Raw genomic sequence first — 12,500 nt, 5'->3', positions numbered from 1 at the left:
CTCAGAACAGAGTGTAACTCAGATCTGAAGAATGGTTTCTTTCTGGAATTTATTAATATTTTCACACCACAATTGACTGTGGGTAACTGAAACTGTGGCAAACAAAACCATGGATTAAGGGGGGACTACTGTGTTACACACATGGCTACAGTTTATTACAGCCAAAGGATGTAGATTAAAATTAGCCCAGGGAAAAGATGGGTTCCAAACACAGAGCTCCCAGCTGTTCTCTCCCAGTGGAGTCCTGATCAGCACTTAACTTCCTACAAAGGACCCACAGGTACTGCCAGCCACGGGCGCTCACTTGAGCTTTGGTGTCCAGCGTGTTATGGGGCTCTATCACATAGACATGGTTGGCTGTCTGTATGGATGAACTCAGTCTCCAGTCTCTCCAGAGGTTGAGTTCAGACTACGTGACCCAGACCACCCACCATAAATCACATGGTTAAGACTCTGGCATGGTCAGGGCCCCAGGTAAACTCAGACACTCATCAGTCTTGACATTCCAGAGGTTTAAAGATGACCTCCCAGGAGCCAAAGACAAAAACCAGGCCTTTCTTTGAGCAAGGTTAAATTCTTTACTACACAGGACTTTTCTACATGCTTTGTTTATGTCTCAGTAATTTGTTTTAATCTCATCTTTCGTACTCCTTTTGCTAATTTTACAGGCCAGAGGCAAAAAGAGACAGAAAGGATGGTTTCCTGCCAGCCATGTTAAACTTTTGGGTCCAAGTAGTGAAAGAACTACACCTGCCTTTCATCCTGGTATGGAATGAGTTAACTTGCGTTTCATCATAGAGAATTTTTGTTAAAACTCACCAACTTCTCAGAAAAGCTAACTCTGAAAAATATTAAAAATTTCTCCTTTCTAGAGAACTTCCTTTCCAAAAAGTTCTGTGTAGAAACAGCCAACTGTCAAATGAATACTTGAACCTTTTCACTCCTTAAAATTTCTCAATTGGAATTACTGTACCATCAGACTTAGCGTGAAGCAGTTCACTTAGCTTTTTAACTGTAGTTTGGAAAGGATGGTGTTTATAAAGCAGAATGGCCAAAGGAGGGTGGGAGAGAGCAGCCAAAGGGCAATTTTAGGCAAGTTTAACATCTGATGTCAGAGTAACATATCCATGTGAGCCTATGGGAATCGTTCATTTGTTGTCTTGTTTTCCTTTTTCTGGTAGTGTGTCAGGTGATCGCTATGTATGACTATGCAGCGAATAATGAAGATGAGCTAAACTTCTCCAAGGGACAACTTATCAATGTTTTGAACAAAGATGATCCTGACTGGTGGCAGGGAGAAATCAATGGGGTGACTGGTCTCTTCCCTTCAAACTATGTTAAGATGACAACAGACTCCGACCCAAGTCAACAGTGTGAGTAAATCAAACTATTTGCCTCTCAACTAATGCAAAAGCTCTCACCTGCAACACTGCACTTATTGCTGTCCCGGGTCACACGTTAAAATCGGCACTCTTAGCAAATGTACATGAATGTTTAAAGTAAGAAAAATGCCATAGGAAACTCTTCACTATTCTGAAGTTATATGGCTTTATTTTAAATATTTGTTTCCTAGCTTTGCTATTGACTTCATCTGAAAAACGTATCTTTCTTTTATGGGTTCTTCGGTATGACTGCAGTCTATACTGCAATTTCCCTTTACCACCATCCTTGCAGCGGGCAATAGTCTTTTTCAGCTTAATAAAGAGTAGATAGTGAGTATCCTACTTACCTATTAAAAATTACCCTTTTAGTGTATGTGCTATTAATTTTTCCACCTTCGCATATATTTCCCACATATTTACTGTACACATCATCCAGTTAAGAATAAAATTTGAAAACTATTTAAAGTGACTGATTTCAAAACTCTCCTTAGATGATTATTTACATGGATACCTCATGCCACGAGAGGTACATGAATCAAGATCTATTTCACTGTTTGTAGAATAAACGTCCAGATCTCTAAGTGTGATATTTGATATTACATCAAATTATCCCTTGGTAGTTATCTAGCTTTTCTTATATTTGAGAGTAAATATGAATTAACAGTAAATTAGAGAACAAACAGTACTTGGACATACTTTTACCTTTATAAAATGGACGTCACTGTCCTCCCATCGTTTGGATTTCTTTTTTTTTTTTTTTTTAATTGATTTTTCACAGAGAGGAAGAGAGAGGAACAGAGAGCCAGAAACATCGATGAGAGAGAATCATCGATCAGCTGTCCCCTGCACACACCCCCGCTGGGGAAGCACCCGCAACCAAGGTACAATACATGCCCTTGACCAGAATCGAACCCGGGACCTTTCAGTCCACAGGCCGACGCTCTATCCACTGAGCCAAACTGGTTTTGGCTCTTTTTTTTTTTACAAAATGTTCATGATTTGTATTTTTATCATTATTGATAAATTAATAAATTTAACCTTTCATTGTAATTTAGTTTTTGAGAGGAAATAAATGGTAACCCAGTCAAAGCTGAGATGCTTACAATTCAGTGCAAGTATTGCGAATTTCTTTTATACTATAATTTTGAAATATTCGTGCATTGTTTTTACTTTGGAGCTTGTAAAGATAGTCCTCGCCCGGAAGAAGACTTTCCTAGGTGATACAATTAAATTTCCCAATTCGGAGGTGGGAGGAGTCCAGTTGTTCATGGTTTGAACATCCCCAAATATATCGCAGGGTTTCAGGAGAAACTTGGATTACCAAATGAATGAGCATTTTAAGCGCTGCAGATGGTTTGGCAGTTTTGGGTGCTTGGCAGCTGATGTGATCAATCAGGAATGTCTGAGGCACCTTTCCGGAATCAGAGAGAAAAAAGAAACTTTCAGACCCGCTGGGTAATGATCCATTATGTGGGTAGTGATCCCGGGGCCATTCCGTATGTTCGTACATTTGGCTTTTATAGTGTCTATGATATAAAGTGATGGTTGTCCAAAGGGTTCATTGTTGTCGATCTTTTTTTTTCTGTGGTGGGATACTTTTTCCAATTAAGCCTCTGTAAGGAATACAAAGAATAAATAAAAGCTGTTCCAAAGGAGTATAGCCAGGCGTGTAGGAGTCAGTAAAAACTGATTAAATTTTAGATTACCACTTGCATTTCTTGGGCCCTTAGAAGTATTATTTTCATTTTCTTATGTAATTAGGATATAGTCAGTGTGCCCCATAACGGCATTTTGGTCAAAGAAAGACCTGTATGTGACGGCGTTACAACATGTAGCCTAGTAGGTAGCAGGCTATACCGTCTGTGTGTAAGTGCGCTTGTGGTGTTTGCACTGTGATGAAGTCACCTGATGTTGCATTTCTGAGGAAGGATCCCCATCGTTAAGCAGCGCATGACTGTATTTTTTAAAGGTTGAGAGTAGTAATAATTCAAATTTATTACTAGTTGATGTTGCATGTTATTAGTCAAATTTTTTCTCACCCCTTAATTTGCTTTATGTTCATTTTATTCCTCATTTTTCTTTTTATAGGACCCAATGTTGTCTTCCAGTGTGAAAGCACCCCAGAGACCCACTATCCAAGTTTGACTCTAGCGTGGAGGCAGGGCAGGCAGCCCTGATCAAATATCTCCTACACAATCCGTTAACTTCGGTTCGAATGTTAGAGCCACTTGTGATTATTTCTTTGTGTTTCTAACTTACAGTTAACATTTATTTGTAACAAGTTAAAGGATAGTGGGTCTTTGTGTGGCTTTCCCTGCTGTTCACTCTGGCATCCTTTAGCATTTTCCTTCTTTTTTAATTTGGTAATTATAGGTTATTAGCATGCACATTGAGTTTTCCCCTACACGGTGGGAATTCAAACACACAAAGACCCACTATTTGCACAAACTGTTCTTGCTGGTTTGGAATGAGCTGCCATGCTTTTCTAATGTTATCGCAACTTGTATATTGATTACAGAATTCAGATAAAATTTGCTTATGTTTTGCTCTTATGTTTGATCTAATCCTAATTACAGTGAGCTCTTAATTGGTTCAATGTGTGATTTGTCCCCAGATATGCAGTGTTTAATTTGTTACTTTCAATATGCCACTATTCGATTTGTTAAATTTGTTAAAGGCCAAGAACTGGAAATAACCTTTTGTGTATTTTCTGTGTATTTGGGGGTAGAAGCAATAATATTTTGGGGAGCTTTTCAGAAGGGGTCAGTGGGCAGCCATCAGTATGTGCAGAATGGGATGTTTCATCTGTTGAGCTGCCCAGGAATGAGCACAGACTGTGGTAGTGACCTTGAATCTTTGTGCTCTGGACGTGAAGATACTGCATCATGTCCTGCAGCAGTTAACTAACTTCCTCTTTAATGACCTAGAAGTGTATTAATTTGGGGAAATGAAAGGCTCCCATCACAGACCCCGAGATAGGAAACTTTCCCTAGCTTAGACCGAGTATATCTATGATACATTTTAAAGTAAAAATTCATGTTACCTATTTTAATTAGGTGGCCACATGTCCCAGGTCATAAAAAGACACTGGTTGACGTTCTTCTTAATATACTTAGTAAAGGTCATAAGGAATCTTTGAAGAGTTTAAATGCCCCTGAAGCAGGCAAACAGGCGGCTCTGTCTGCCTCGTCAAGAATGAATTCGGGTGAAGGAGAGGCATGTGTGCTGGCATTCCTCCATGTCCACAGAGTGCTTTGAGGCTAGAAGATTGACTTTACCAGCCAGATTCTCTGGCTAATCTCTATTCAACCACACTGGCTACTTTGGCACAGGATTTTACTTTTTCTTGAATGGAAATACTTTAAAGATGCTAAACATTATTAAAAACTAATAAGTGTGAGAGTTCTTAGCTAAAACAAACAGGCATTTTAGTGGCCAGTATTAAACTCTTTGAAAATCAATGAGAAGCTTATGCAATGTATAATGTTTACAAACTGCAGTGCAATCTACTGTTTATGAATGTCCAAGTATTATCAGGAAATGTGTACATACAGTCACACTTTTATTTCCTCACAGAGTTCTTTAGGAGTGAAATATGTTTTTATATCTTTGAGTTTAAGTTAAAAACATATTTTGTGCAATATTTATGTTGATGTGCCTATACATTATGAATGAATGACTTCAGTTATGCATTGCCTAAATCATAACTTTACAACACTTGAGAAAGAATCAACAGTTTAGTTAGAACTTCACAAAGTTCAAATGTCTGTGTTCCAAAATATTTCATGTTATTGGGATGTGTGGTGATATGTATGTGTGCTCCCTGGGGTAGGGATTTGTAATTATGAGACCAGCTCAATTTTTAATATTTGGCATCATCATGATACTTTTAAAAAATAGGACATTAATAGAAAGCAATAATACCACTTTACAGGTGGAATAATAGATTCACCTGCAGTCAATAAAAGGAATAGTACAAAGGTTGTGTCCTTGTGAATTCAACCAATCCTCCAAATTGTACAGATTACTTGATCTTGCTTTTTAATGTTATGAACTTTCTGCTTTTGCATCCTTTAGTTCAGATTAAGGACAGTTACTTTAAGTCCATTATAAACCCTGAGATTAGAAATCAGACCACTGATAATTAGCCACGTGATTTAGCATAACATTTCGGTATAATTATTTTTTGCATATGGACTTACCTAATATATTAATGAATTATTTCAAAGGTATTTTATAGTGCAGATCATTCACTTTTACACTGATGAAGTTTATTAAGAATGACATTCAGGTAGAGCTTAGCATCTGTAGTCAATTTGAAAAAAATGTATTCAAAGGTACCTATGGACTACATCGCATAATGACATATTTAAGCTAAATATCAGTCTGGGAAATGTATTTACTGTATTTAACTGAAATACCTCTCCTTGTGTAGGTATTTTGTCATATATTTGAGAGAAAGCTAAAAATAAAGGAAATAGATGACGTATAATAACCTGACCTTCTTAAAAGTGCATGCAATCCTTTGCGATCGATACCTCATATTCTGCCACGTTTGCTCTCTTCCTCATTCGGTATGAGGCAGCTTTCAATTTACTTAGAAAGCAATGTTAGGAGGAAAGAATTTTAAAGTGGGAAAACCACTGAATAAATCTGAATTCTGTAGGAAGTAACGTTTATTTGAACATTGTAGTATGTGATAATCATTTTTAAGTATGTAATCAAATCTAATGGGTTTTCCAGCAGTAAAAAAAAAAAAAAAAATCAGATCTAAAACCAAACCTGATTTTTTAGAAAATTTAAATCAGACTTACCCATTGTAGAGTTTCCTCAAAAACTTTATCTTAAAGTGTCATTTTAAAATAATAGAACTATTAAAACAATGTAACTGCTATTTTAGTGTTCTAAAATACAGTGTGAATACAGATAGCTTTAAGTAAAGAAAGTGAAGGAAGGAAAAGTAGAGAAAGAAATGCCAATTCCAGTCAAAGCTTTATTTGCCAAATTTTTTCTTAGAATGAATTTTACAAGTTATAAATTCTTGTAAATAGAATCTATAATGGAAATTCTGAGAGACTTTTGCCTAGAGTGGCATTGTTGGATGCTGCTGTGATGCTACTGTAATGTAATAAATTATTAAATTGTTGCAAAGTGCTGTTTTTTGCCTTAAATTTTTATTTTGTGTGTCTTAAAAACTATGCTATCAAAGGTATTAAGACTGTGCAAATGCTGGGCACGCTTGGCATGAGGTAATCTTTTTATTTTTACAAAGTTGTAATATAACTATGCAAATGTGTTTATTAAAAGGACACAAACTACATTACTTGTATTGTGTATTTCTTTGGAAGCATCATTTAAAACATTTTTTGTTATTTATAAGTAGTCATGGTTGAATTTCTTTGGATTTTTTCTTTTTCCTTAATGTAATCTCTGGATACAGGCCAATGAATTGCTTTATATTACAGGGGGCAAAGAAATTTTTAAGTGGTCAAGATTGAAGTAGTTTAATTTATTTCAAAAGCAAAAGAAATTTTGATTTGAAAGTAAAGGAAAATGTGTAGGGTAATACTCTACTCTGCAACTTTTTTCTAAAAATATTATAATGAATTTATAAGTTGATAGTCATTGCAAATGTAGTTAAGACATTTTAGTACAAAGGAAATATATATATTAAGAAACTGCAGTGAATGCTTAACCAGTATTACACTTAAGTGATCAAGTTGCTGATTTCACTTCTACAGAGAAAAAAAAGAAGAGAAACAGATGGAAATTCAAACCATCCATCAATGTTTGGCATAAATAACCTCTTTCCATAAAAACTTTTCTGCATCTCTGGAAAGTTATCAACTGAGTCTATTGAGTGTTTGCATAAGGCCAAAATGTTACAATATACCCAGAATATGGAAATGAGTGTGGATGGTCCTAGCTTCAGGGAGTACCTAGCTCTGTGAGAGGATCTGGCACGCAAGCAGGTACTTACCAGATACCAAGAGAGTACAGAGCAGGAATGCCTGATTCAAGCGTAGATTGGTGAATCAGAGAAGACTTCCTGGAGGAGGCAACTGCCGGATCCCTAAGTAGGAGTACGCCCGATTGGAGGTTGGAAAGGTGGAGAGTGTGATAAAGACACAGCATGTGTGCAGGAGCGGGGAGGTGTGGTTATAAGCAATTCACTAATGCCAGAGGGGAAGTGCAAAGCCAGGAACAGGGAAGCTCCTGAGGCTGAATCAGAGATTCTTGGCTCATTGTAATCACCTGGGAAGCTTAATAAAGATATTGATGCCTGACTTCAATGGCCTAAAGAGGGCCCTCAGCATCAGGATCTTTTTTAGAACTCATCAGGTGATTTTTTTAAAAAACATTCTTATTGATTTCAGAGAGGGAGAGAGAGATGGAAACATCAGTGGTGAGAAAGAATCATTGATTGGCTGCCTCCTGCACACCCTCCACTGGGGATGGAGCTGGGCATGTGCCCTGACTGGGAATCAAACTGTGACCTGGTTCATAGGTCAACCACTGAGCCATGCCAACTGGGCTCACCAGATGATTCTGATAAGAAGCCAAGGTGGAGAAAAAGTGATGAAACAGTTAAGAATTGTTTTGAGGGGAAATTGGCAGGAGTTGGGATGTTTGGGCAAGTGGAAGAATCAGTATCTTAGTGACAGAGTGAATAATGGTGCCACCAACTGCAGTAAAGAATCAGAGTTGGGGAAGAAGATGAGTTTGGTTTTGACCACCAAGTTCCTGTGGGACATCCAGGTAGGGTTGTCCAGCAGGCAGTCAGATATAATTAAGACATACACCATCAGATGTACATCAGCTAGGGGGATGAATAGGATGGTGATTGAGCCAGTAAAAGTAAATGATATAACTTGGGGAGAAAATCAGACCCCTGGAAGGTATTAGCAGTTAAGTGTTAGACTAGGGGTGTCGAACTCAATCAGAGAAGGGGACAAAATCTAAAATCCAGCCTAAATCGCGGGCCGAATGGTTTACTGAACAGTCATAAACTGTCATTGTGATGGAAACGCAGCGGAGTGCAGTGATGACAGCGTGGTGCGGGCCACATTGCAAGGCCTGGCGGGACGGATTTGGCCCGCGGGCCTTGTGTTTGACACATGTGTGTTAGACAGTGAAAGAAACCCATGGATACAGGAAGCAGGTTCCAGGAGAACAAAGATTATTGTGTTAATATTGCCACCATCTATATATATAAAAAGCTAATATGCAAAGTGTCCCCTCGGGAGTTTGACCAGGAGACCGGGAGTTCGATTGCTCACTATGATGTGCACTGACCACCAGGGGGTGGCGTGGAACAAGGGGAGGCCCAGGCAGCAGCCAGAAGGCCTTGATCAGCCCTGATGGCCAGCCAGTACTAGGGATCTTACCTGTCCACAAATTTTGTGCACTGAGCCTCTAGTTTTTTATAAAATGAAGTCTGGCTGCACAGCCATCACTTATAACAGAAAAAGAAGGAACGTGCTTTTTATTGAGTACTTATTAGTCTAGGTACTTGTCTAAAGTCCTCAAGTGTATTACTTCATTATTATTTTATTTTTACAGAGATGGAAATTAAAACCGATTCAATTACTTGTCTACGGTTAGATAGCTAGTAAGTGATGGAGCTGGCTCCAGTGGTCTGGCTCCAAAGTCCATGCTCTTAACCTCTACACTAATCTCAAGTGTGCCAATATTGCCATCATTTCTATAAGAATGATGTTCCTGTAGTACAATCATCACTTGAACCAATGAGAAGGAAAGAGGGAAAGTCTGACTGCATCACAGAGTTTTCTCTGTAAAATCTACACTGAATGGCCACATTATTATGATCTCTGAATGCATAATAATCTGGCCACTCAGTGTGTGTGTGTGTGTGTGTGTGTGTGTGTGTGTGTGTGTGTGTATATATATATATATATATATATATATATATATATATATATATATATATTAGAGGCCCGGTGCATGAATTTGGTGGGGTCCAGCCAGCCTGACCAGGGGGAGGAGACCTGGGCGGTTGGCCGGCCTGCCTGCTGGTCGAACTCCTGGTCGAGGGGACAGTTTACTTATTAGCCTTTTATAATATAGGATATACACTGAGTGGCCAGATTATTATGCGTTCAGAGATCATAATAATCCAGCCACTCAGAGTATACACAGAGAAGAGACAAGGAGGCAACAACTGCATATAATAAACAAGGACAGGAGTCTATAGGAATAATACCCAGAAAGATAAAGCTGAACAAAATCACTTTTTTCAATAACAGCTTTATTGAGATGTAATTTATATAACCATACAATCTCACCCAGGTTATAATTCAGTGGTTTTTAGTATATTCACAGAGTTAAATAATCCAAATTATTTAAGTTCTTGCTTGCACTGGGACCTAGAATGGTTGCAACTATTACCACACTTAGATAACATTTTCATCACCTCAAAAAGAAGCATTATATCCTTTAGCTTTCACCCTCCTGTCTTCCTGTGCACCCCACTCAAGCCAATGGCAACCACTAATAACCTGATTACTGTCTCCATATGTTTGCCTATTCTGGACGTAGCATAAAAATGGAATCATAAAATGTGGACGTTATTTGTATTTGGCTTATTTCACTTAGCATGTTTTCTAGCTATAGCCATGCTGCAGCATGGATCAGTACTTCCTCCTTCCTATGGCCAAGTAATATTCCATCGTATGGATATACTATATTTTGTTTCTTCATTCATTCGTTGATGTATGTTTAGGTTATTTCTACTTTTTTGTTATTACAAATAGTGCTGCCATGAACATTTGTGTACATGTTTTTGTGTCGATCTATATTCCATTACACTTGCGTATGTACCTAGGAGTGGAATTGCTGGGTCAAATGGTAATTCTAAATTTAACTTTTCTAGGAACTGCTAAGGCTGTTTTCCAAAGTGACTGTACCGTTTTACATTCCTACCAGCAGTGTTGTAAGAGTTTCTGTTTCTCCACATCCTTGCCACCACTGTTATTATCTGACTTTGTTAAAGCCATCCTTTTGGGTGTGAAGTGATATCTCATTGTGGTTTTGATAACTAATGATGTTGAACATCCTTTCATGTGCTTTTTGGTCATTTGTGTATCTTCTTTGGAGAAATGTGTATTCAGGTCCTTTGCCCATTTTTTTTTTAAATTTTTTCTTTATTGATTAAGGTATTACATATGTGTCCTTATCCCCACCAAGCTTCAGATTCTCCATGTATGCATGCAGTAGGGATCAGAGTTAGATCAGGTATTCAGAGGATTGGTCAAAGGTTGTGGGTTATCCTACCCAGGTTGGTAACAATTATGTTTATTGTTAGAACTGAAAGTTCTGTGTTGAGTGAGCATGAAGAAACTGCTGTTTCATGACATCCTATATAATAAAAGGCTAATATGCAAATCAACCAAATGGTGGAACAACTGGTTGCTATGATGTGCACTGACCACCAAGGGGCGGAAGTTCAACACAGGAGCTGCCCCCTGGTGGTCAGGGCACTCCCACAGGAGGAGTTCGCTCAGCCAGAAGCCAGAGGGAGCAGGCCTAAGCCAGCAGGTGGACATCCCCCAAGGCGTCCCAGACTGCAAGAGGGCACAGGCCGGGCTAAGGACCATCCCCCCTTCCAGTTCACGAATGTTGTGAACCTGGGCCTCTAGTCTCTTCATAATACTCCATATTCTGAACAGCACAGTCATTCCCCTGGTTGAGCTGGTGATCTTACACTGGCCGACTAGAAGGGATACAGATATCAGCTTCAGCCGATTGCTTTCTGACGCCAAGTCTTCTTTGTCTACCACTGGGAGGTCTTTGCTGTCTCTCAGGCTAATGATGTTTCACTATAGATTTAAAAATAAAAACACATTTCTTTATCCACTTGCATTTATCAACAGTTGATTTGGGAAGTTCTAGAATTTTTTTTAATTGTGAAGCCCAAATTTATTTCTATTTTAAGGTGCTCAAGAGACTTTTAAAAGGCCCAAAAGCATCCCGGTTTAATTTAAGATCATTCTGAGATGGTGTCCGTCCGTTTCTCCTTTAGTGAGGCATCAATTTGATCCTTGTTAATGAAACACCTCGATAATTCTAGTTGGACCTTGGCACTTTATTATGATTCCAAGTTATCTGTCATAAATGGCCATCAGGTTATGAACGATGAGAAACGTAATAGCATAAATCAGTGGTCGGCAAACTGCAATTCACTAGCCAGATGCAGCTCTTTGGCCCCTTGAATGTGGCTCTTCCACCAAATACCACGTGCTGACGCGCACGTACGGTGTGATTGAAACTTTGTGGCCCATGCGCGTTGTACTTTGATATTTGGCTCTGTTGAATAGTGAGTTTGCCGACTACTGGCATAAATAATCATAAAACATCTGCAGATTCTACTTGAATATCCTTTCTGCATTATTCTTCACCTCTGGGCCCGGTGATTATCAGTTTGAGTAGCAGAGACCATGATGAATGTCATCTGCAAAGACTGGTTGGTATTAAAGGTAGCTCTTTCAGAACAGAAACCAGCAGAAACACCAACGATAGCTAATAACTTGCTTTCTGTTGGTCTGCAGCATTAGAATACAATACAGACTTCTTCCCTTTTTCATGCTTAGATGAACAGCCTAACACCTGATGACGGTGAACTTGACAGGCATCAAAAAAGGCACAGGAGCCGAAACCAGTTTAGCTCAATGGATAGAGTGTCGGCCTGCAGACTGAAGGGTCCCGGGTTCGATTCCAGTCAAGGGCATGTACGTTGGTTGCGGGCGCATCCCCAGTAGGGGGTGTGTAAGAGGCAGCTGATCCATGATTCTCTCTCATCAATGTTTCTAACTTTCTATCCCTCTTTCTTCCTCTCTGTAAAAAAATCAAAAATATATATATATATATATATATATATATATATATATATATATATTTATTTATTTATTTTTTATTTATTTATTTTAAAGGCACAGGAGTTTAAAACATTGTTCACGGGTTATTTAAATTCCCAAAACAAAATCACAAATATCTGTATGTCTTCCTGGTGGCAGCATGCTACCTGGTACATAGCTTGCACTTAACAGATATTTGCCAAATGGATAAAAGGCTATTCTGTCACACAACAAGGATAGCCAG

At 38.6% G+C, this 12,500-nt stretch overlaps 1 protein-coding gene across 7 annotated transcripts in view; it reads left to right on the top strand.

Moving 5' to 3' along the window:
- The window catches only part of ITSN2 (intersectin 2), an 87,006-nt gene that overhangs the window by 55,600 nt on the left and 18,906 nt on the right, over positions 1-12,500 (top strand). For 5 of the 7 annotated variants that reach the window (XR_004987333.2, XM_045580502.1, XM_036434717.2 and 2 more), the window contains 2 exons: positions 669-765; positions 1,182-1,373. Coding sequence is in view for 6 of the 7 variants with exons in the window: in XM_045580502.1 (XP_045436458.1) it covers positions 669-765; positions 1,182-1,373 (289 nt within the window). In the remaining variant the exon portion in view is untranslated. Of the gene's footprint in view, positions 1-668; positions 766-1,181; positions 1,374-3,470; positions 6,703-12,500 lie in introns of those variants that run through there. The other 2 variants (XM_045580507.1, XM_045580506.1) reach the window with 1 other exon arrangement.

The sequence above is a fragment of the Pipistrellus kuhlii genome, unplaced genomic scaffold (assembly GCF_014108245.1).
Source record: "Pipistrellus kuhlii isolate mPipKuh1 unplaced genomic scaffold, mPipKuh1.p scaffold_m20_p_13, whole genome shotgun sequence".
Lineage (NCBI taxonomy): Eukaryota > Metazoa > Chordata > Mammalia > Chiroptera > Vespertilionidae > Pipistrellus > Pipistrellus kuhlii.
The sequence above is the reverse complement of the archived record's forward strand: the minus strand, read 5'-3'. Positions and strand labels throughout refer to the sequence as shown.